The 27,606-nt window shown below is 30.2% G+C and overlaps 1 protein-coding gene across 1 annotated transcript in view; it reads left to right on the top strand.

Annotated features, from left to right (window-relative positions):
- The window catches only part of LOC105830099 (mastermind-like protein 2), a 38,612-nt gene extending 12,103 nt beyond the window's left edge, over positions 1-26,509 (top strand). The window contains exons 2-5 of the mRNA XM_012669266.3: positions 486-1,032; positions 1,919-2,244; positions 5,207-5,673; positions 25,595-26,509. Coding sequence (XP_012524720.1) covers positions 486-1,032; positions 1,919-2,244; positions 5,207-5,602 — 1,269 coding nt within the window. The 3' untranslated portion in view covers positions 5,603-5,673; positions 25,595-26,509. The remainder of the gene's footprint in view (positions 1-485; positions 1,033-1,918; positions 2,245-5,206; positions 5,674-25,594) is intronic.
- Positions 26,510-27,606: the final 1,097 nt, after the last annotated feature.

The raw sequence follows: 27,606 nt of genomic DNA, 5'->3' as shown, positions 1-27,606 counted from the left end.
TTAAATTAAGGTATTATATTTAAAATTTAAAAAATTTTGAATATATTGAAGAGTCGTAAATGTTTTGATTTTTTATCTTAATTATTTATTTTATTATATATACATATATGTTTCTATTTCATTTTTGTTAAAAAACTTTTTTTTTTATAAAAAACATTTCTAGATTTAAGATTTTCTACTATTTTATATTAAATATTAATATATTTTTTGAAGGACTAATTTTTTAGACAAAAAATTTTTGACTTAAAATTTCTGAGACCTTTGAAATCTTTCAAAATTTTTGATTCTTAATTATACTTGACAAATAGGACAAAATTATATTAATAAGCAATTTAAATTCTACGATTAAATTATTCGAAAACATTTAAAGATTATATTTGATTGTTTATTATTAATAAAACAAGATGTAAAAATTAGAACTTTTCGTTCAACTATTGTTATGAATTATGTTTATGCTGACATTAGTGAAAATTAACATCTTGTAGGTAAGAATGGGTTCACCGATGATGGTAAACGGCAGTGTGGTGCAGCTTCCGGGACAGGTGCAATCGCAGGGCCTGACTTTGGCGCCATTGACGCCACCCGCGCATGAATTGGAGCAGCCGCATCCGCTGTATGGCCAGCCGCACATTCAGGTGCAGCACGGCGTTCTAGTGAAGGCGCCGCCCGGCACTGCAGCGCATCTCACCACGCTATCGCATCCGGGCACGCCACCGGACACACCGCCTGTTTCGGCGTCACCGCCGCCGTTGCAGCTTCATCGCGGCGACCGGGATTCCCGCGACGCGCGCGATCTTCGCGATCGCGGCGGTATATTGCTACAACTGCAGCAACCTACGGCAATGGTACAGGAAGACATGCAGGTGAGCACGGGCGGCATGGGCTGGCTGACGCAGTCGTTGAGGCAGGAGCCGCTTGATTTGAGGCCCCACTGTCCTCAAGAGCAAACTCCGGAGACTCATCATGAGCCCTGGTCGGCGGCGCCTCACTTCCAAGAGCTGCAACATTTGCCGCGACCCACCAGACACACTGGTGAGCTCTATAGTTAAATTGTTTTTTAGAGAGGAAAAAAATTTTCTCGCCAAATATACTTTGCATAAAGCAGAATATTCCAGCAATGTTTCTACAATATTATACTTAAACGTTGCAATGATGTTGAAATATTAATAGAATTTATGTGCTCTTTAAATGGAACTCAATATTCACTGAATGACAATAATCCATGTATGGGTTTTACAATCGGTCCAGTAATGGCCCAATACTGGGTAATGTATTGGTAACATTCTGACGCATTATTGTGACAGTATCGGATGATAGCTTCGGTCCAACATTGGCAATAGTATACTGATTTAGGATTGGTTTTATAAACGGCCAATGTTGGTTCAGTATTGGCTAATAGATTCTTGATCAATGCCTAACTGTCATAACATTGATCAAGTTGTACAGGCTGTTAGCAGTCAATTATTTGTTAGTACAATGATTCAGCATTAGTTTTACAAACGGCCAATGCTGGCCCAGTATTGGTTAACAGAATTTTGGCAACATCTGAATGTAGCAGTATTGTCTAAGCGTTGGCTTCGTTGCCACCACTGGTATTACACTGGCTACTTTACATGAGAAATATCACAATTTGATTTTAGTGCTATACTTGTAACTATATCGATATATAGTGATATACGCAGTCTCTCTCTCTCTCTCTCTCTCTCTCTCTCTCTCTCTCTGATAAATAGTTATTGACGATTACAGCTATAAGTGTAGCACTATAAATCAATAAGTTCTTATTGATTCAGATTTCAAGATTGGTCTGATTTCGAAATAATAAAATTCGAGAAAGAAATATATAAGTATGCAGTATTTTTCATTATTTTTTTCTAATATATTCGAATTCTTCTTTACCGCGTGAACATTGTTGTTGTAGGATACTTGGCAAGTCACTTGTCGAGTCACCTAGAGTATTACAGTGGTCCGGGTGCAGGAGGAGGAATGCTTCCCGCGGGCGGGGGTGTAATGCAAGGGATGGAAGATAGCATGCAGGGCTTATCGATACAACCGGGCAGACCGCTGAGTGTTTGTTCCGTGAGTTCTTGTGGCGCCAGTGGGCCCACACCAGCACATCGTTCGGGTAACAGTTTGTATTCTAACTGTAACGGTGTGAATCAAGATGAACTCATGGACGATGAACTTTTGATGTCACTCTCTGTGCGCGAACTCAACAAACGTCTTCATGGTTGTCCACGGGAACAGGTGAGTTGTTTTCTATTTGCTTAGACAAGGAGGTTATAGTTAAGGTTAAAGTTTGATATTTCAAATTGGTCCTCGAAATTGATGATTAATAGTATCAATAACTATAATACAATTAATTAAAATAAGTTGTAAAGCCGATATAAATCTAATTTTTTGTATTATACTTAAAGAAATGATTCATTATAAGCTTTACTCTTTAAAATTAGTGTAGTATCGTTGATAAGTAGTTGTAAGCAATATAGGATTGTAAATTGGCAAAAATTTTGTTTAAAAAGTTAATGAATAACTGTATAGTTAGCAGTTAGCTGTAAAGTACAGACTTTTTAAAGATATTCAGGGGACTTTCCAAGGATATTTTCAGAATGTCCTACGAATAAACATATTGTGTAGATAATATCAGTGTGATATTAAATTAAGGTGCAAAGAGTATAAACGTTTATTTTGAAGATTAAATACTTACTGAAGTCACTGATATTCAGTGAAAATTTTCAATTGTTTTTATTAATAATATTTTTGTTTAATTTTCAGTTAAGATAACGTTTCAAAGGTTGAAAGTGAAATAATTCTTGGGATAATTATAAAAATCATAAAAACATTTGTAGGATTATATTATATAACTTTATTTAGATATCATGTACATATATGCGTTTAGTCTTCATAAATAGAATATATATAGAAAATATACAGAAGTATCTCGCTCATTACCTAGACAACACAATGTCCAAAATATCGGGACATAAAAGACGTTTAGCCTAACTCAATTTTAGTCGTGATTGACAATGTTGATATTGACCATGTTTGTAACTTACGATGTAAACAATTGGATTTTATGCTGTTTCATATTCTTAGGTGTCATGGACAAAGAATTAGGACATGTTATAATTTTTTTTTTAGCGGGACGCATCCCCTAGCCCCCGCATAAACGAAACGAGGCCTACGTCACATTTCCCTGTACGGCCTGAAACGAGATTTATAATACTGTCCGACACTATTTTTGTAACACAAATGCAAATAGTTATTTCCGATGTATTTTTGCCTGCTGTACACGAATTTGTTGTTAAAATTTGGCTATCACGTCACAATTTTGAGAAAAATGGCGCCAAAGAAGCGAAAAATAACAATTTTGATGGGTTTCAAGACGTTATAATACTGTTACTAAATTCTTTTAACAAATTGTATACCCTTCGAATCTGAAGTTTTATGCATATCTGAAGTTTTGGGCAGCACAAATGTAAAACACACACACACACACACACACACACACACACACACACACACACACACACACACACACACACACACACACACACACACACACACACACACACAGAATCACTTAAATACACATATGTACATGCGATCAGATCACGTTGCTGATCTCGGATAGTGCTAAGTGCGGTTGTCTCTTTAATCTTTCTGTCATATTATATTTTATAATTTTATATTACTTTTTAATTTATATAATTTTATTATATTATATAAGTAGAAAAGCACTTAAGGTACCTGTACCCAATATGGTTCACCCTTCATTTTCAAATAGTTACACAATGAATTTCACAGATAATGCTAATATATCGTTCAGGAAGTCGATATGACGTATTTATGCTATTTAATGTGTAATATCTCCTTTCTACGGCTTGTAATCAACATGGCCCAAGTGCTATCTTTTTAAAAAATTTTTACTATACTTACATAAATAATTGAAAATATTTTATATATTTTTTTTAGTTTCAGAGAAATGTTTTCCTATTTTAAATCTGACTTTTATTTTTCAATTTTGCATTTATCAAAAAATTACAAAAATCTCTAAAGCTTAGGAGGGACGTATTGGGTACAGGTACCTTACTTTCCGCATATGTATTTTTCATGTATGAAAAAAGCTGTAATTCAAATTATTATATTTTAAAAACAAAAAATCATATCGAAACGAATCAAAGTGCACCCTAAAACTAAAAGTTGATATTTTCGAAGAATATTAACAAAATTTGTTTAAAAAATTTAGTGCCGGTATTTTAACGTCTTGAAAACTTTCGAAATCGTTATTTTTGGCTTCTTTGACGCCATTTTTTCAAAATTGTGATGTGATAGCCAAAAACGTCGGAAATGACATTCGTATTATAAAAAGAAGTTAAATTTTATTGGACAATGTAATTGATCTGTTTCATATAGGTTTTCGAACTTCCACATAAAGCGATATCTATCATTTATCTCCCTTCTTGCTTACAATGCAAAACAAAGTCTACAATTGAGTCCTAAATAAAAAAATTTTGTTCTTTAAAAATATTTTTTGTTAATAACTTTAACGAATCACAAGTACCGGTAAATATCTTTTGAAATTCAGTGGGATGAATTTGACAACATATTTTAAAGTCTAGGAGTCTAGGTCATTGAAGCTACTTCTTCTAAAATAAATAATTATTAAAATTAATTTTGGAAACAATTGTTTATATATTATTTATACTAAAATGTCGTCATTAAAAAAAAAAACATTATTCTGAATAACAAAATAAATACAATATGGATTCTCAAATAACATTTTATTTGTTAATTAAGTTTATATAAAATAAGAAAAAAATTATTTCTTATAAGGGAATAAATCAATTTTTAATTTAGGAAAAAGTCAATAAGTTAAACACAATTAGTTAATTAATTAATTTATTTTAAAATTAACTATTAAAGTTAAATTAAAAATTATTAAATTTCTAATTTTAACTTTTTTAAATTAATAATTAATTAGATTAATTAGTTATTTAACTCTGGCTATTTATCATGTGGCTAAAGGTGATAGTTTGTATATTGTCACCCATCTTTTCACTTTACGTATCACATAATTACATAGCAAAAGTTGAGCGACATAGAAAAAAATATCAATACAAAATATTAATACAGAAATTAAGAATAGAACGATGTTAGAGAAATTTAACTGTTCTTATTTGATTAAATTTAATGATTGTGTGCGAAGGTTGTGCGACTGAAACAAAAGAGACGAACGCTAAAGAATCGTGGCTATGCTCAGAACTGCCGCAGCAAGCGGCTGCAGCAACGGCAGGATCTTGAGAGCACCAATCGGAGTCTGCAAAATGAGCTTCAACGCACGAAGATCGAGCTGACGCGGCTTCAGCAGGAACGCGATCTTTACAAACAAAGATACGATATGTTGAGAACGCGACAGAATCATCACAACCACAATCATAATCATCATCAGCAGCAGATGACACAGCAACAACAGCAGCAGCAACAGCAGCAACATCAAACTCAAAGTCAGCAATCCCATCCACAGCAACAACAGCAGCAGCAGCAGCAGCAGCAACAACAACAACACCAACCAGCACCAGCGAGTCCCGAGGTTTATCTGTGACATCGACAGCGCCGAGGAGGCGCTTGCTGGACTTGAAAAGTTACTCATCGCGTCGATGGATTCTTTCACTGGTGAGTAGTGACAAACCTATTATATTATAATATATATGTATAACGTGTGTGTGTGTGTTTTTTTTTGTGTGTGTTTATATAAACACCAAATCTTATACTTTCTAAAATATAATCAGTGAAGAATCATTAAAATTAGTGAAAATACATTTATAACTTGTCAATGAGTGAAATAAATACACTGATCTTTCAGTGATTATACACTAACTCCGAAGTAAAAATAACTAAAAGTCAGTGAATATGTTCTCTCTAATTATCACAATTATAAATATACTGCTGCAAAATCAATGATTGCTATTTAGGAAACATAAGAAACTGCGTTAATTAATAGATAACAATCGGTATACTTTTATCAATTACTGATAAAAAAAAGCTAGTTATTATTATTAAAATTAAATATTAATTGAAGAGCATTAGAGTAACTGATTATTGTATGTAATCACTGATTATTAAACTGAAGAATGTACCAATTACTGATTCTTCATATTCACTGATAAAATATTACAAGTTATTGATGTGAACTGTTTCAATATCATTAATTGTTGATGCAAATAATCAGTTTATTTTAGGACATTATGGTGGAAAATTGTGAATGCAATCTTTCAATGCTGTATAGGAATTTATAAATTGTATTTATACAAAGTATTTGTTAGAGAATAAAAAAACCGATAAATATAATACTAAGTAATAATGCAATATTGAAGAGGTTGATAATGCGTGCAGATAGCAGTAAAGTTCGTATATGTGCTCTGCATAGATGAAAGTTGTCTTCCATTTAATTATGTCTACCAGGGCATAAATCCCACTTGCTACTATAATAACATAAGGTATTTGTATAAATCAACAAAACGTTTTAAATATATGGAAGTAAACATCCGAGGTTTTAGAAATCCTTATGTACATTAACATATAAATATTTTGTACGGATGACTTTCATGTGGATGGAAAAGGATGTATTACTGTCTAAAACAACGATTTTGGAACTTATTTTAAAGACTTATTCAGATATTTATTTGTATTTATTTTACGAAATACTAAAATATTACAAAATTAGGAACGGTTTTAACAAATTATAAACGCTGCTGTATTTTAACATTACTATATTTCTAAAATTTTTTTTAGTCTTTGTTTAAGATACAATCCAAAAACAAAGTGAATAACCTTTATTGAAGAACCTTTGTTGAAGAACCTTTTTTTATTCCATTATAATATTGCTATAACATTGTGTTACAATATTTTTAAAGGTGGACATTTTATTGTTGCAATGTTACAGTAACATTTTTTAATGTTGTAATGTTGCAATGAAATATTTCTGCAATGTTTTTGCAATCTTTTTGCGTTTTATTATAATACGTATATGTGGGATATTGTTAAATTCTCTATTGGAAATTTGCATTATTTTTTAGAACGTACGTTGCAATGCACAATATAATATTTGCTCACAATTTAGGAAGACATATATATTTTAATTGTTTGTAGAATATCTCGTTTTTCAAAATATTTTTAGGCTTTAAAAAATCTGAAAAAATTGTTATATGCGCGTTAAAAGTGGTTTCTTCTGTGTCACTTTTCTGTGAGTAAAATATTTCAGTGTTACGCATTTCAGCATTCTTGCACTGTTTTTGTTCTCCAATAGATAGAGTGAATTGTGACGAAAAACTTTTCAACACGCCTTTTTCAGCACGATTGATTTCAGATACATTTTAGTACGCACAGGTGTGCGTCATCTTGTGACACGCATATGATAACTCTCGCAGACACTATCCAACATTACCGACATTTATTGATGCTTTGTCGCTTTCATGAATCTAACCTTGACCTGTCAATTTGCGAGAAAGTCTTTGGCTCGTGCGTCGATTTTCCGCACTCGTGCACAAAAGACTGACTTTACGTTCGTATCTTTATTTATTTTTTCCTTTTTTAAGCTGTCGTTAAAAAAAATTTTTTTTTGTTAAAATAATTATACTTGTTAAACAATACTCAAAATTTATTTTATCTCAGTTTTAGAAATATCTATTATCGTTCCAAAACTGTTCGATTTTTAAAATTCATTAAAAATTGACGAAAATACGATAGATTTTTTAAAAGAACTTATTTTTTTAAAAGAACATTTGGTCGAGTGAGTATTGAAGCGCGATGACGGATTTTATCCCCGCCCGAATCCCCCTTTTTAAGTAGATGATCAATAATGCATTACTTCCAATACATGAAAAATGATTGTGCTAAAAGTTATTAATTTATTAATAAAAATAAAGTGAGCTAAATATAACTGAAATCACTAAACTGTTTAAGGAATAAATTTGTTGCATTCGCAACTGAATTATTTATTAATTGAAAAATATTAATTATAAAAAATATGTAAAGCGGTTAAATATAGGGCTATTACTTTAATTTGAAGATTGAGCAATTCAAAACTTTAAATCTCCGAATTCCAAAGCTTTAAACTACAAAATTTGAAGGTTGATAAGATCGAAATTTTGAACACAGTTAAAAATGCATTTTGTGTATTTAAAAAATCAAATACGCATTAAAAAGAATCGCTACAGTTTTTATGTTCTGCAGATTATCAATACAGCAAGAACATTGTTTGATCTTTGAATATTCGAAGCTTCGAAGGATCCTTCGTCACTTCAAATCCTTCGAAACTTCGCAAATTCGAAGTTTTCTTTCTCACTTGGAATCCTTCGAAGCTTCGAATATTCGAAGGTTTCGAAAAGTAACAGTCTTAAATAACATACTATATACTTGCAACTAACTAAAAATTTTGGAATTAGTATATAGCGTTGACTTATTTCCAATAAATTAAATCCTAATGTATTATTAGTATTGATTATAATTGATTATAATGAATTGGTAAGTTCAATATATCTTTTAACACTACGATTTTTAAATTTTTAACTTTGCAGTATTTTTTAACAAAATTTATATTTTTAAAAACATATTAGAATCTTGACCTTTTCCATACATCTTCTCTTATCGTCTTCTCTACAGATAAGACGATAAAATTAAATCAATCAAATTAAAATGATATCAGTTTGATATAAACCTCACTATGCGTATATTACAGATATATTACAGATTTATGTAACTTTCTCTACCCGAAATTATGTAAATAATGGATCCACATACCAGATATAATGGAAATAAACAAAAAAAGCGTGAAGTCAAAATAGAAACAATCATTATAAATCAATGACAGCTTATGGATCAACTTGATGTCTTTTTGACATCAGGTTGATTAATGTGCATTGCTGGTATATGAGTTCTATATAATTTATACTCGGGTTTAGGTTTATTTTTAACATAAAAATAAAGATACATACACTATGCAAATATATGTTTGCATAATATTTAAAAAAATGTTACAACTTGATGTACTCATTATTATAAATACGATGCAAATATGCGTACGTTCCTCGTAAAATACTTTATGTACATAGAGAATAGCATACACTTTTTTTCGAATTTTTGACCACAAAAAGACCATATTTTTTACAAAAGACCATATTTTTGTTTAATTCGTCAGAACATGCGAATACAATACTACGCATCACATTAAAAAATTTCATGCATAGTTGTTCGGTCAATGTTTTGCTCACACACAAACTGTTTATACAAGCGAGCTTCGTATCAGAGAAAATGAGAACCTCCTTTATAATATTTCGGCGTATTAAAGACAAATTTATTGAAAAGATACTATTATATTACACATTATTAGTGAGGTTTAATCGTAGTCACTATCATAACGATGAATAAATCTTTAGATTGCGTGAACGTTAGACTGGCTTTGCTGCTTGGAAACACGAGCACGCAGTGCGCGCGATTTTATGAACGAACCCGTCGGTCTTTCCCGCTTCCCTCACTTTATTTGCAACGCCATTTCTGCTGACATCGCTACTCGGCGCTGAAACCATCGGGATGGAACGTCGGTAAACAATACGTTCACCTCTTTCCCAGTTTCGAAACCCGCAGCATGGTTGAAGATGTGTGTGTGTGTGTGTGTGTGTGTGTGTGTGTGTGTGTGCGCGCGCGCGTGTGTGCGTGTGTGAGAGTCGGAATTACCAAAACCGCTCTTTACAAATTCATACAAAGGATTTTAGATATCGTATATTTCTTATGAATTGTTAGTGTACATTTAATAAGGAAACATTCCAGACAGGGCAATATTCAAAATTGAGACATACAACATAAAACTTGTGTCCCAATTTTGGATATTGATGTCTGATGACTTAAACATATCTTTCTTTTGAAAATCCCGTCTGGACCATCGGCCCCTTACAATTACATTTCAACAACATATTTCAAAAACATTATTAAAATGTAGATGTGCACATGGGCATACATAGGATCTTTCGGGCAGGGGGTTTATCAATTCTATTCTGCATACAGCAATAATTTTTTGTATTGAAGCATCGCTTTCTTGGGTGCTTTAGAGCTTAGTATCGTCTTGTTCTTAATTTTCAATGAGAAAAATATTGGATTTTGTCAACATTTAAAAAATCATAACTTTTTTCCTAAAGAAAATAATACATATTTTACGTAATACGAAAAACTTTACTCATAATTAAAAATAAAATTCTAATTAAAATTAAAATAAAAAAATGAAAGATAAAATTCGGAAGAGTTTAAATCTCCTAAACCCCTCTTTAGGTACGCTTATGGATGTACGCGATACGATGACAATGTTTTAAATACGTTGTAAAAATAAGCTCTGCTAAAGCTTTATGTATAAATATTTGAGTATGTGTGCACATTTTCTGATTTATTAAGTTGATAAGCAATTTCATATAAACGTCTTGAATTGTATTTAAGGAGAAACAACAAAGTGATAGTAATCAAAAAAGAACATTTAAGTTTTATTTTGACTCATACATTGCAGAAATGTTGGAGTTAGTGTGTTGAAAGGTACATACTTTGAACTTAATTTACGCACTTTTTTATTAAGAATTACATATTTTAAAGTACAATTATAGAGATCACTGCAACATGCTGCACAGAACAAGCGTCTTACCGATTGTCACCATAATTCTTTTAATAATGATTTAAAAATAAAATGGAAACACTGTTTCAATTTATATTAGTATGGTTTTAGTTAAGCACATCCGATAAAAAAACAAATTACTGTTAACTTAACTTAAAAACTTAACTTTTTATCTGTATAAATTCTATCATAATATTTTAGGACAATATTATAAAAGGTTCATACTTTCTAATTATATAAAAAAGAAAAAAACTTTTTTTGAGGTTTTCCAATCCTGTTGTTCTCCCTTAACTCTGAAATGTTATTGGGGATCTCAACAAAAGTTTAACTCTAGTTTACTCTGATTTGCAATGTCTAGATTCAACATGTACCGTCATTTTGAATACTCTTTTGATTTGACATTAAGGATCAGTTGTTCCAACTTCTTGGTAAATTTACCTATCAGGTAAATATATGTTTGTCTTTATTTATTTCAGAAAAGAAATGAAGATAGACACATGCTTGTCTGGTAGATAAGTTTATCAAGAAGTTGGAACAACCAACTCGTTTTTTTAGTTATGCTTTTCGATCCTATATTTATTTTAGGTTTTTATTAAAATATGTTGTTTATAATTAAATAAAGAAAGCTCTTTGTATTGTGAAACCATTATGGCCAAGGACATTACTAAAAACACAATATATCTTATTAATATACAAGAAAGTTAAGATTCTGTTTTTTTATTTAATGTTTAATTTTTTATTAGTATTTTTTGTTTTTTACTAATTAATTGAAGCTTTTTAACAGGTAAAAGTTAAGATAACGCCCTTGTAGTACATAAACATAATTTCATTATTTAATAAATAGCTGTGTGTGTAATTTTTTTTATAAGTATGCTAATAAAATGCTTAATTAAACATCTTGATTCTGTTATTTTGTATTTATTCAAAAACATTTATAAAAAAGAGAAAAATACATAGTTGGGCTACATTGGGTATATACATATGTAATCAATATAGCCCAAGTGCTATCTTTTTTAAAAATCTTTTAAAATCTATACTTATATAATTAAAAATATTTATATATTTTTTTTAGTTTCAGAAATGTTTCCTATTTTAAATTTGACCCTTATTTTTCAATTTCGTATTCATAAAAAAATTAGAAAAATCTCTAAAGCTTAGGAAAGGCTAAAACGCTAAAACCAATTTGGCGTCAACTTGGTAGAATTGCATAGACCTTGCTCGATTTTGGACCACAATTTGCTATCAAATTATGATGCAAATTTTGTCAGCACAAGGTGATCGCAGACACAGATATTATAGCATTTGGTATCAAATTTTGAGTTAATTTATTACTAATTTGACAACAATTTAATGACAACTGGTAAACAAAAAATGTTTACTGGAGTTTACTAGTTACAATTACAGTTAATCTCTCTTAAAAAATAAACTAAGGTAACTGTACCCAATATGCCTTGGCCATAATGGTTTCAAACTAAATTACGCAGATCTTGCTCGATTTTTCATGACAATTTGTTGACAAGTATATTATTAAGCATTACTCGACTACCTTGCCTGCCTGTAATGCACAAAATTTGATTTTTTTACTCAATACTATAAACGTTCAAGAAAAAGAATTTATGGATTTAAAAGCCAAAAAATTTCTAAATATTTGAAATATTGAAAAAAGAAAAGAAAATAAAAATTATCAACACTTTTTTTATTCATAGTTTTGACAGGAAAATAACTAAGGAAATTTTTTCAATAAATTTTAAAAGGCAATCGAACATATTTCAAGACCAAAATATCCCTTGTCTTATATTCAAAAAATGTTGGATGATTTTAGATAAGTAAAACAAAATAGAAAAAAATGATCGAATTTTTAATTACACAAATAAAGAATAATTAACGTAAGACAAACGATTTACGTATAACAAAGTACCACGTGATCATATTAGTCGCGTAAATCTCTCGTCATAATATAACCTCTTTGCAAATAAATACTGAATAGACGTCAGGAATGTGAAAAAAAGGAGAAGGCAAGATGAGCGATGGATAATTTATTTAATAAGAATTTCAAAGAATTTGACTCTGAAAAACAACACATACTATTTCAACTTTCCTTATATGCTGTGAATTTTTCTAAAATAATATAAAAAATAACGAAGTGCTAAAAATCTTTTACTTATTTTCACTTATTAAAAATAAATTTTCAAAACGTAATTAAAAATAATTTTTAAGATTTTGGAGCACTGGATGTGCTCCAAATATATCCGCGGATTGAATTCCTACGACTGTGAAAAATTCCTATTTGATCTTCCAAATCTGCTGTGGTGGAGGTTTAGTAACGGAAATGTGAAACATTTTTTACTCTCTACACCCCTCACTTTATAATAGCTCTTGCCATCCCTTATGGTTTGTGAATGCTTAACACCATTTAATTAATTCAATACAGATATGTGTAACCCAGTGCTTCATCTCAGGATTAACTTACTCATAATAATTATAACTTTATTTGTAGAAGTGTTTCATAATTAATATTTAAAAGTTAAAATACATATACTTAAAACAAAAAAATATACATATATACATATTTATAAATAATTAATATATGTATGTGAGACACACACACACATTTTCTCTCTCTCTCTCTTTCTCTTTCTTTCTCGCCATATTTAAATATTTCTCAATAAACATTATGTATAAACCAGTAAGTGAAAGATAGTTTCTAAATTTTAGATGTACAAAATATAAATGGAGGTTGTAATATCACCTTTTCTAAATTATTATGTGTACGAGAATAGCGGTACCAAGTAAATTCTACAAAAACTACATGAGCTTTCGATGCTTGTCAGATTCGGGGGAGAATAAGATTCTAATGAGGATTTGATAGATTGTCCACAGAGGAAACAGTCGTTTAACAATGGTTCGTTCTCGACCCTCATAGATCCCCGAGCACGTTGCACGTCAAGTTGACGGATTGACTGCTCGTCCGTTTTAATTGAGTTGTTTGATTCTCGTTATAATAGCTTTTATTTTATGAAATTCATAGTTCTATCAAATTAAGTTATACAAAATACTTATATTTAAAAAACTTTTGATTTTGTGGAATTTATTTATAATTTTGAATGTGTTAATTAACTTAATATTACTTTTATAAAAATATTTTGTTTTTTTATCATATTTACTCGTAATTTTCAAGTGAAGTTTACCGCAATCTGTGAGATTTTGTATTATTTCTGTTGAAAAAGATACAATAAAATTAATTGATAAAAAATTTGTATTATTATATAAGAGAAGTTTTTTATTTTAATTCTATGTATTGAGATACATATTGTGCATTACATCAAAGTCTGAAAAGTGAGAAAAGATGACTGTTGAACAATTGTAATTACATTATTACCATTAAATTTTTATTGTAGTTGCTATTTATATATTATAATACACAAACATATACGAAATAAATGTATTTACATATATAAATAATATGTAATAACTTATATATAATTTTATGCGATATTTTTATCATAATCTCTTATTAAACAGACAAAAATGTGAAAATTATTATTGCATAAAGCAGGAGAGAAAATGGAAGAAAAGAAAAGAGAGAAAGATTTGTTTGAGAGTTTGAGTTTTGCATGTTACGTTTATGCATTATGTCAGAATCGGTTGATCATAAGTCAGAGTGATAAGCAGGATAGTCTATGCCGTAGCCAGCTATGTGACGTGCCGAAACAGGTGGGTTGACAAGGGGAAGAGCTCGGAAATCTCGAGAATGAACCGGAAGCGAGATGAGCTTTATTGTCAAGTCACGCTGGCATCGTGGCCTATCTTTATCTTCTGCAATAACCCCTCTGCTTCAGAAGTTTTCTTTTTTTCCCTTTTATAGATGATCTACACTTGGTTATAAGTACACATTTAAATTTGTAGTTATAAATATAAAGATGACCATATAAAGGAAATAACTCTGTAAAAATATAAATCATTATTGATTGTTAATTATTGAATTATTCTAACAAGATTTGTGAGTGTAATAGATAAATAAAAGAACAATATTAATATACAAAAGATTATTATGATTTATAAAAATATTTACCTTACAAAAAAATATAACATTTATTATATAAAATTAATTATTTATCATAAAGAAAAAAATTTTCTTATATACATAATAGAAAAAAAGTAATAAACGATTTTTGTACAATAACGTTGTTAACAATTAATATTTTGAATTAAAAACTTAACCATTACATTTGTCAATGTGTTTCTCAATTAAGTCTTAAATTTAAAAGTCTATAAAAATTAATGTGACTATATATACATATATAGTCTCTCTAAATTATCTCTCTAAATAAAATCTCTCATATAATCTCTCTAAATTTTTTAGAGTGAAAATCTCACTCGAAATATGGGGTGACACACCAAATCACTCGATTCGAGTTATTTCTCACTCTTATAGAGTGAATTCTTTCACTCTTTATCAAGAAGGGAACATTTTCGCTTTTTATTTTGAAATAAATGTTTTCTTGGAGTGAATATTTCACTTGTAATTGAAGAGTCACTTTACTGCGCCGCCGCGCTCGCCCTCCAGTTAGTGCACGGCGTCGCCGATAGGCAGCTTAACTCTCTCGAGAGTAAAGTGCAGCCGACGCGTGACATAAAGCTCTAGTTTACACCGAGCACTTGGTACGCGTATCAAGTAGTGAATTTAAGCTGATCAGCCAATGATTAAACACATTCACTAGTTATTTACTATTTGATACGCGTACCAAGTGCTCGGTGTAAACTAGGTCAAAGACCCGTGGCGCGATTAAGGCAAGCAAAAATTACTCTCCTTCGTTGCGAGAAAGTGAGGCCCAGTTAGGCCGGCTATAGGTGGGCCACTACCTTCCGAATGAGCGCGGGGGTGCTGAATATCGATGTGGTGCAGGATCGCCACACAATACTTTTACAGAATGAATTTAGACGCGGATAAGGGGTTATATATGATTACGGTTTATTTATTTTAATTGAGTGAGCAATTTACTTCAAGAAAAGTGAAACGCTCACTTCAATCGAGTGATGCATGCACTCCAATCGAAAAGTTCACTCTTATGAAGCGAAAAATTCACTCTAAAATTCAACATGAAAGTGAAACATCCACTCTTATAAAAAGTGAAATGTCACTTTATGTGGAGTAGCAGTATTTTCACTATCGCTTGGAATGAAAATTCACTCTTTTAGAATGACATTTCACTCCAAGAAAGAAGTTTAAAGAGTAAATTTTTATTTTTTGCAAAGCGATTGTACCATAAATAACAGTGATTTAACGTGAATGTGCTAAGTGAAGGTAATATATATCTATCCACAATTGCGGATATTATATCCATTCGAGTGTAATGTCAACCTATAGGAATCTGTTTGTAATTACAGATAATCACTTATTTTCTTGAAAGATCGATACCATCGCATCTCTTGATTTTATAATGTGTAATATATTTTACCGACAAGTTAAAAATTTTGATGACTTAAATCGGCAATACGATAAAGAATGAGAATTAGGGTAAACTCGGGTAAGATAGTATTTTTAAATGAGCCATAGTTTTTTTAAATACAAAAAACATACTTTTATTTTAATTATTTTTTAATAGTGTTTGGTACATTACTTCACTGAAGCTTTATGTAAAACTAGTGACATTAAAGAGAAAACACTTAATAAAAATTTTTTATTATTAAAATATTGAAACGTGAACATCGGCCATCTTTCACAACTTTTAGGGAAAAGACGGCCATAGTATTACAGAACAGTTGGCTATACATTTTTTATGTACTTAACATTTATAGAATAATAAACAAACTTATAATTTTACATATTTAGTGTTTTATTGCCACATATTATCACATATTTAATTTTATTTTTAAACATTTTTAATATTAAACGTTCACAGGTTTAGGATCAATTTGACTCATTGTCATTACTTAAAAAAGGGGGAAGAGATCAAATTAAAATATTAGATGCACAACTTATAATTCTTGTCCTTTTTAATAAAATATATACATAAACACTTACGAAATGTCATGGGCTATCTTGCCCAAATTGTGAGAGAAAGATAATCATAGTATTTATTTAAAAAATAGAAAAGAAAATAAAAAATATAATTACACATTACAATTTACATACTTTTGTTACGTGGGTAAGGTTCATTGCAACAGCACAACTGTAATTTATTTGACATTGTGGCAATTTCTAATGAACACGTGAAAAACTTTGCAGGCAGTCAAAAGTAAAAACGTGATGTGACATCCACAATATCATTATTTTGAATAGTATATGCACATAAACTACAGTAAATACTGATTATCTTTGAAAATAATTACGAGAATACATTATTTAACAATTATTGGACAATATTATAGCCATTGGCCATCTTTTCCGTATGGCCATCATACCCTAACTTATCCAATTGTATTTGTATTGTTGCTATGATGCTAATATAGATCATTGTTAATGTGTAAGATGCAAATACAAATCATTGTTGTCGTGTTACCACGGTTCGGTGATAACTAGATAAAAAGTTGAAAGTTAATAATAAAGTTGAAAAGTTAATAACTTTTAATTTAATTTAGTTAATTTTAAATAATTTAATTTTTAACTTTAACTATTTTTGAAACGTATAAACTTTAACTTATTAACTTTTTTTCTAAATTAAAAATTTTATCTTTAACCAAAAGAAAAAAATTATAAAATAAAAACACATTCCTGCATGAAAAAATATTTCTTTGTTATTTCATATAATTAATATTATAACTTAATTTACAAATAAAATATTAAATATATTTGACGATCGATACTGTAATTATGTTGGTAATCTGAATTAAATAAATTATATAGCTTTTAAATTTAATGTAAATAAAGCTTCTCAAAATTAACTTTTACTTTATCTAAAATTAAAATAATCTTAACGTAACTTTAATTGACAAGAAAACCTCGTAAACCCGAAAATTCTGATTTAAATAAAACTTGACATAAATGTAGAGGAGGTAAATACAAGAATTTAGAAATTTTTCGTTTGAGCTTATAAACGGTTTAAAGGGTTGAAACCACCTTTCAAAAGTAAAGACATTTTAGCTTTTTCTCGATATATCTCGTAAATCAAACGAGATATCAAAAAATATTTTATACAAAAGTTTTACAGTGTAAATACTTCTATTTAACTATGCTATTTATTTTTTGGAAAAAAAAATTAAACTTTTTTTTAAAAAATAAATAGCATAGCTAAATAGAGGTATTTATGCTGTAAAACTTTTGTATAAAACATCTTTTGATATTTTGTTTAGTTTACGAGATACATCGAGAAAAGGCAAAAACCCTGAACTTTTGAAGATGGTTTCAACCCTTTAAACCGTTTATAAGCCCAAACAAAACATTTCTAAATTCATGTATTTACCGCCTCTACATTTATGCCAAGTTTCATTAAAATCAGAATTTTCGGATTTGCGAGGTTTTCTTGTGAGTTAATAATTTATTTATGTAACTTTTAACTTAATTGAATTAATTTTATAAGCCATCAATTTTAATTTAATTTAGTTAAAAAATATATTAATTTACCGAATCTTGCGTGTTGCTGATCATATAACGTTTTAATTCGCTGATTATTTGTTCTTGAAATTTTGTCAACTAATTGTACATATAAGCATTCATGTTGCATTTAATATTGCGATTTGTTTTCGATCGTTAGTAAACGTACAGCCTCTGACAGCCAAACCTGAAAAAACAGGTTATGCGCAGAGTCTGCTGCCAGAACTTGATGCAAGAAAGTAAATAGGTTTCAACAGACTTTGTAATATCTGACAATGTCAGCAAATTGCTGCCAAAAATCGGATAGAATCTGTTGATTCTTTGCAACAGAATACGAGCAGAATCTGCTGACAGGACCTGATGTCGGCAGAAAATAAGCAAGACTTACACGATAGTAATTTAACAACAGATTGATACCAGAAATGCAGCAGACTGCTGTTTTGCAATAGAGGTTGCTCGATTTTTGCTGTTAGTCTGCTGATATAAAATGTTAACAGGTTCTGTCAACAGAATGCTAATAGAATGGCATGGGATGAATTCAGTCTCTTAACATTTTACCTATATTTTTCTGACTGGAATAAATATATAACAATGCAATGCATTTGTTTGTTTAATATGATCATGCTTGGTTATCTAGGTATGAATCCTATCTGTTTCTATGACTGAAGAAAAAAGGTCTTATCCATTTCTGTCTAAAGATGCAGATGGATGTAGCATCCGTATTTATAGATAGATACTGTCTACACTCAGTTTAAGATGTGAAACAGACACGAATAGATCAAAATCGTATCTGTAATTACAGATATCTATAGGTTGAAATTGCAATCAGCAGGTGAATATATAGCATCTATGATTGCAGATAAATATCGTCAGCATATGAGCGTAGAAAATGCAAATCGAAACGGATAAGATTTACTTTCACAAAAGCTAATAAAGCTGATACATGTACAGATTACCATTACAGTTACACGCTGTTCAATTTCTGTCCGCATTTGTAATAGTATTGTTTATAGAAAAGGATAGTAATTGAATTTTTTCTTTAAGTTTGCAGATATAAAGGATAGGATTCCGTTAAAAATTATTAGAAAATCCTATAATTTTCGAATAATTTTACCGTTTTTGACTGTTTTTAACGGAAATTTTTACCAGGGCTGTTACAGAATATATGCAAATGTATTATGTTTGTACACATAACGCTCCCGCATACAAGCTGATAATCTATACTGCAATGGAGATACGAAATTATTGTAGATACGAAATATGTCTCATTGGTTTTTTAAAAACCAATATATCAATTATAAATAAATTATGTAAAAACATTTTTCCATATAAAATTTATAGTGACAGCTGTTAGATTAAGATAGACAACATACTGTTTATTGTTTTGTTATAAATGGAATTTAGATTCTCAGTATTTTTCCGTAAAAATATATTATTAATTTTTTAAATAAAGAACGTTTCAGCAATTCTCTCTTTTTCCTATGGCTTTCTCTATGTAATATATTAAAGACCAATCAAATTCGTGATTTAAGCGGTGATTATTAGTAACGACAATATAATTACTCAAGGAGTCTTTTATATTCCGTTGATTTTTTAATTCTCTTTGTTTCTAGATGTCTTTTTGTTTGTCCTATGTATTATTGATTATAATCGCGACAATTTATTTTATAAACAATTTCGATCTGTTTACAGTCAGTCAATTTGTCTTTTTTTAAATTATTCGATCTTTTTTAGATCGTATTGTGTGGCAAACATCGAGATAATTGTTTAAAATGCGACCTATATTTTTGCTTACATTGTGAACGTAATGAATGCTCATTACTTTTCTGTTGTTTATTTGTTCTCACTGTATTATTTGTTGTGTTCCGGTTTCGTATTTGAGTCTTTTTTAAACATTCTTGTTGATTATTTTTTCTGTTATTTTGTAAAATATTTCTTACTTTATTTTATTTGCGTTGTGAAAACGTTCGTCAGACAATAAAATTGCTTGGTTTATCAAATTAGTGAAATTATATTAATTTCTTACTGCATAAGATGATTCGAAAAGAAATTCATGTATCGGCCCGAAAAAGTTGATTTTCTAAACCAATTAGTTCTTAATTTATTTCTCTCTTTAATAACCGATTCGTTGAGGAAGTTTAATGAATTGTTACTTTCTAACTCGTATATAAATTTCAAACGTGAGTGATAATTGTTAAAAGTATTTAATACGCGATTTAGTTCTCTTCTTGGAAGTATAGTAAATATATCATCGACATACTGTAATAGGTATGCACTTCAAATTCCAAAGATTGTAAACACTGTATTTTTAAGTCTTCCATAAGAACGTCGGCTAATATGGGGAACAAAAGTAAACCCATAGGACTACCGAAAATCTGTTCGTAAAAGTTTCCATCAAAAGAGAAACTGAAGACAAGAGTTCAAAACAATATCAACTGCATGTAGAAATTGTTGTAAATTAAGTTTGATGTTTTTTGTAATATTATTCTACCTGTTTTCAATGCCTAATAGAACTTCCTTGGGAATATTAATGAATAATGCAGTTACATCGAAGGAAACCAGTACTTCGTGCGGCTGTATCGGTTTTTTGATTTAAGATATTCACTATTGACCAGCTCTCCGTAATGTAAGTTTAAATTTTTCGAGGCTTTTGTTGTCCCTCAACTCTACTATGATTTTGTCGGTGAGTTCTAAGAGCAAGTTCTCTCCGTGTATAGGTACACATTTTACATGTACTATTCATATAGAGATATTTTGTATTATATACAGTCTGTTGTTAACTAATATAGAACTATTTTTGCACATGCTAGTATAAAAAAATAAACTTACTAATAATTTCACTGACTCAAATTTCTCGTTCCTAAAGTACGAATCAATCGATAGCGTTCATTTCGTTCGGCTTTAAGTCGGTGACGTCACGTTTACTCTCACCACGTGTAGAAGGTGGAGAAAGGAAAGATTCGGCGATGCCAGCATCTTTCACTTCTGTTGACGATGTAAGTTCGCGGTGCTTGATGACGCGGCACATAGGTTGTACTTACATAGAGATACGTGACACACACACACACACACACACACACACACACACACACACACGCACACGCACACGCACACGCACACGCACGCACACGCACACGCACACGCACACGCACACGCACACGCACACGCACACGCACACGCACACGCACACGCACACGCACACGCACACGCACACGCACACGCACACGCACACGCACACGCACACGCACACGCACACGCACACGCACACATGAAAACTAGAAAGTGTCTTCTATTAGTAATTTTTATATCAGTTAAAAATAAAATATTAAACGTCAATATTAACCTTCACATTTATTTAATAAGACATGTTACATTAAGAATTTAACTTTTTTTTTAAAGAGTAACATTAGTGTGACTGCTTCAAAAAATCGCAATTCTTTTTATTGCTAAAAGTGTTCTTTAACATCTCAAGAATGATGCATACAATGCATAAGATATATTAATCTTATGTGGGGAAAAAATTTTTAAGTGCATCAAATGCAATTAATTTGAGACCCAACTCATTATCAATGCCGCTAAACAGATAAAATAAGCGCTCCATGCATTTTTATGTTTTCTAGATAAAAAATATTGAATACCAAGGCATGAAACCTTATTAAAAGTACTAGAAGAACAATCTAGAAAAACAATTATAAGGACCAGGCATCGCAGATTAGAGATAATTTTGAATTGTCATAGCTAAATTGTAACTTAAAACTTTAAACGCGTTTTTTTCGAAACCATGTTTTTAAATCGGCTTGCAGAACTGAACAATTTTCATTTGATCGACTTGAAATTTTAACTATAGCTTCACAATACCATAATCTAGCGAAGTACCTGAGTTTTTTTGGATACATTAAACAGTTTTTCCATAATTTAACTTCTTTGGCCAATTTTTTAGCAAAAAACGAAAATATTTTTTTAAAACGTCGCCATTTTTTTTAAATTTAATATTTCTTAATAATCTCTGGTACTTCACTAACAAATATCATTTACTTTAAAAATCTCGTTGATTTTTTGCTGCAGGTGCATTTTTACGGCAATGATACAATGTCGTAAAAAAGAGACTTTAACTTTAACACTCCGTACAGCCGCCATTTTATTTTTAATTAAATAAAAAAAGTTTTCGTACCTTATATGGAAAATATAACCTATGACTTTAATTTGTTACATTTCATTTTATTTTCCCCTCAAAAATTCATAAGAACACGTATGATTTTGAAAAGGTCACTCTAGTGTTACTCCTTAAATTTCGATTCGCTATGTTCACTATTTTTAAATTTTGATTCTAATATATTTGGATTTTGCGATCTCAAAAATCTCAGAATACTTATTTTTATAAAAATCGTAAAAAGATAAATCAATTTTTAAAAATATGCACTATATAATACACATTACATGCAACATTACATGATACCATATATGTCTTTTTCCATGGGTATGTATATGTATCATACTGGCAAGAGGCTAAATTAATAAACACAAGTATAATACGACTTTTGTCCACATATTAAATTTAAAAAATTACTGTTAATAAGTAAAATTTTTGAAATATATTTTGAGAGAAATTAGAGTATAACTTCATTACAAAGATTGGCAGAACATTTGCTTTATATACTTTTCTTCATACTATTTACTTTTATGTATTTGAATTTACTTCTAATTATTTATATTAGTATCTAACATAAATAAGTGTCTATATTATTGTGTTTCTCATCTAGTAAGTAACATAAATAATATAAAAATAAGAAACATAAAATTAATCTTTTTGAAACATTAATTTTATGTATAAGATATAATGAAAATTATAAAAAGAATATTAGCTAATGAAGAAAAAAACAAATCTCTTATTCTTTTTTTAATATTATTTCTTACTATAATTAAAAAAAAAAAAATTAATCACAAAAGATCAACTCTTTCAAAAGACATATGTTGTTATTCTTCTGAGTGATTTTGACGAGGTTTTAACCGTCGCTCGTGCTTTGTTGAAAAGTTATAATCAAAATAAGTTATAATCAAAATAATTTTAATATAATTGTGAGTTTAATTCTATGGTTTGAACTTTATCTTATGGGTTTTCGACATTGCACGCAAAGCGAGATCCGCCTCCACATTCCCCTGCTACAGGGCGAAACAATGTCCACGCTTGTGTTCCACATGGGTTTTTGTTTACCTTTTATACTAGTCTACGCAAAACAAAATTATTTTATTATTATTATTATTTCCATAATTTTTTTTTTAATGTACATCTTATTTATAAAACCTTTCTTTGAAAACCCATAAGATAAAATGTATTATACAGCATTTTTTGTTATGTACATGGAAAGTCATTCTTTACGTTTCTTTTTCGTTTGAAAAATCGATTTCCCTGAACAATTTTCTCACGCAAATAATTCATTATTTCACAATTTTTGTCTTCTTAATAGATGACGTAAACCGTGCAGCAAACTTTTCTGCACTACTTTTTTGTGCACACTTACCTCATTTTTCGCACGCTTGCTTTTATTATTAAATCACTAGATTTATAAAGTACCGCAAACTATCTTCGCATTTTCCGTTGGAGGAAAAATGGCGGCGGTTCTCTAACCTAAGCTGATTCTAACTCCGATATAACGAACTGCGCGCATGACGTAGTTAAAATCAGATTAGGTTAGAAAACCACCGCCATTTTTCCTCCAACGGAGAATGAGAGAATAGTTTGCGGTACTTTATAAATTTAGTGACTTTATTTATTATTATACTCGCACGCCATCTCGCGACACGTACACGGTAACGTATATGAACTTTTGTGAAATTATCGACGCTTCGTCGCTTTTGCGAACCTAACCTAACCTTAGCTAACCTATCACTTCGTATCACTTAAAGACATTAGATCGCATCATATCAAAGTCGCGTTAAAGAAGTCGATACACAATGATACGATTAATCAGTAATAAAACCAAAAATGAATACCAAAAACCTGAATATCGTTATAATACCTGAGAGTGACAGCAAACTCACACCTCCAGAGATCCAAATTGCAAAAATCTTTTGCCACAAAAGTCAAAAGAAAAATATTTGAATATATACAACAAAGGTAAATATTATTAAATATTTTGTATTATTCATTACAAAATTATTTAAACATTTTTTTATTTATGTGGGAGTCTCCCACAAATAAAAAAAATCCTTCCGCTTTCCTCTCTGAATCTGCTCTCGTCTCACTTTCTATGCATTGTAATAAAAAATATGTGCAACTCGTGCAGTTCTGTTATTGTGCATATGTGCGAACTTGCCTTCGGTTTGTGCGTTTACTTCCTGCACTTGTGGGCAATAGTCGACTTTCTTGTTACACGATCCACTATTTTTTTAGTCTACACATTTACTATTAATTTTTCGAATTTTTCTCATATATAATGTTCTTCCAGACATTATGTTCTTCAGATTTAAAAAGTGGCGAAATATATTGTTTACTTAATTTCAATAATAAATTGAGATTAAATGCATTTAGTACTCTACAGAATGTATCATTCTTGTTTATATATTGATATTTTTATATACATATTCTATATTGATATTTTTTGTAACGGTAATATCTGTGGGACAAGCGATACAAATATAATTTCTGATCTAATGACCCAGAAGAAAGCCCTGACCTAGACGGATAATCGGCTCGTGAGAGACGATCGATATCTGCTAATCAGATCAAACTACCCTACTTTATTTTACTGCGTACACTTTTTCACGACCGGCGCAAGTTCGACGCACTTTAACTTTTAAATTCAACTAATTCTATTAAAAATTACGCACGTCATAATTTATATTTACTTGAATATGCGTAAATTTGTTATTAAAACTTTAAAGGTTTCTTGAAAAAAGGTTGATAATTTGTTCAATAATAGTTTGTATAAAAACGTGCAAAAAAGTACTTTTATAGTTTTTTTATGATTCTTATAATCATGATACGTAGTGTGCACGTGCTTTTTGTAAATAATAAATATTGAGCAATGTTTTTCACAATATTTGTCATTGACCACAGTATCATTGAGGAACAAATAAAAATAAATTTCTCAACATAGTAGTAAAATGCATTTTTATTAAAGTTAATATCAAAGAAAGTTACTTTTTGGAATAATATATACTTAGAAAAGGCAAAATAATTAGTTTTCAAGAAATAAGGGAGTTCCAATTTAGGAAACTTCCAAATTCGGTATCTTTCCCCTACTATTGGAAGTGTACTTGTATTCATACAAAATTGCCAACATTTATCTTCCTAGGCAGCGCAAATTTTCTATTATGCATTTTGAAAAATATTAATTGTTATATTAATCATGTTACCATATACATACGACACGTGTACATGGATCTTTATCTCGTGGATGGTTTTTCAGATATGACACATCCGTTTGGAAGGCGTGCCAAGGCTAGGCCGTATAGGACTTGGACTTTTTCTTTCCATCGGTTTCTTCTTCCATCCTTTGTCATTCGTGTCACTGTACATTGGAACCTTATGGCCGCCTGTGGACTGTGGGGAAGAAGCGGCTAGTTCCTTCCTAGGCGTATACCGACTGGTGATTTAGTGAGATCCGATCTGTGAGTGGAACGGCCGATCAGCTGGACCATAAATATCAGGTGTTTTTTGCTCGCATACAACATACACACATACATGTACACTTCTTGCTCGAGTAAAATGAGATCTCCCGTAAAAGAGAGAGAGAGAGAGAGAGAGAGAGAGAGAGAGAGAGAGAGAGAGAGAGAGAGAGAGAGAGAGAGAGAGAGAGAGAGAAGCAGCATTCGGTTTCTCGTTATCTTCTTACATTTTCTTCGGTTCGCGAGACAAAAGTCTATATAGAGAGAATGTTTTTATAAAATTTGTCATCAAAATTATGGTAATTGTGTTACAACATAGATTTCAAAGAGTTTTACTGCATTTAGTAAAATTTATTTGTACGGCACAAGATCTTGCAACTACTTTACAGGAACATTGCAATTTTCGTATTGAAGGCAATGTTTCGAAAGCATCATTAAAGGGGATATTAAAGTTGTCTTGTTTTACCAATTAAACGCGATTTTTTAAATTATATTTAGATGTAAAATTTTTTTTCATAATTAAAATATTAGGCATCAATTTTAATTTAAGCCACTTAATCGAGAACAAAAAAGATTTTTTTAATCTTCTTAATTTATTCCTTAATATATCATTTATTATAGTCAAAATGTGGCAATAATTGCTGCACACAAAAACTTTACAGTCTGTGTATAAAATTGGAATAATCTTACAATTATATGTAAATTACACGAAAAAACAACGTTGAGTTTTTAGAATTAAACTTGAATACTGAAAGATTAGAGTGCTTGATAATTTGTGTGTTTACATGCATGAGATATTGATTTAATATGGCATATTTATTCGTAAATCGTACAGGAGGAGGTGGTAATATGGCCACTCATATTATCTCCGTTATTAGCTAACAAATTCTAGTAATTATTTATAATCTTATTTGTTTAGCAGCCTACCGTTATATAGTGACGCTAATATGACAAAACACAATAGTCAACATTTGTTATAACGCATTTTTACTTTCAAGAATTTCGGAACTTTTTAAGGTGCATTTTAACATTTAAAAGGGCATATATGTTTGGAGCTACAAAAAACAAGGCATTTTTCATGAATTTTTTTCAGTGTCAAGAAACAAACTATAAAAATGGAACTTTTTGCACAATAAAGTACACCTTTTGTAGTTCTCATACAAATTTTATTACAATGATTTTGTTAAAAAATCCCTTCGCTTCACTGTCGTGTAGCCAACCGTGCATGTTTCTACGGTGACAATGATTTCTTCTTTCCTGTTTAACCAAAATACAACATCTTAAAGAAGAATAAATTTCCTTGTTGTTGTATCCAATTTTTAAAATTCGACTTTTTTCTATTTTTTTAACAAACAAAAATAAATTTTTTGCCATTTTAACTTTAAAAACACTATTTTGTTTAAAATTCAAATTTTAAAAATCAGATTCGACAACGATAAGGGAAGTTATTCTTCTTTAAGATGTCGTTTGGTTTATATATTTTGGTTGAACAGGGAAGCAAAAATCATTGTCATTGTGAAACATGCACGGTTGACTTCACAACGGTGGAGCGGAGGGATTTTTCAACAAAATTATTGTAATAAAATTTGTATGAGCATTACTAAACGTGTACTTTATTATGCAAAAAGTCCCATTTTTACAGTTTGCTTTTTGACTCTGAAAAAAATTCATGAAAAATGCCTTCTTCTTGTGGCTCAAAATATATATGCCCCTTTAATACTTCCTTATTATTTTTAACTTAAACGCATTATCACTCAAATGTATGTGCACTTGTACATTTTCTTATTATTTAACTCTTTATTTGGCTGTACAT

This window comes from Monomorium pharaonis, chromosome 1 (genome assembly GCF_013373865.1).
Source record: "Monomorium pharaonis isolate MP-MQ-018 chromosome 1, ASM1337386v2, whole genome shotgun sequence".
NCBI lineage: Eukaryota > Metazoa > Arthropoda > Insecta > Hymenoptera > Formicidae > Monomorium > Monomorium pharaonis.
Note: the sequence above shows the minus strand (reverse complement) of the source record. Positions and strands in the feature narration are given on the sequence as shown.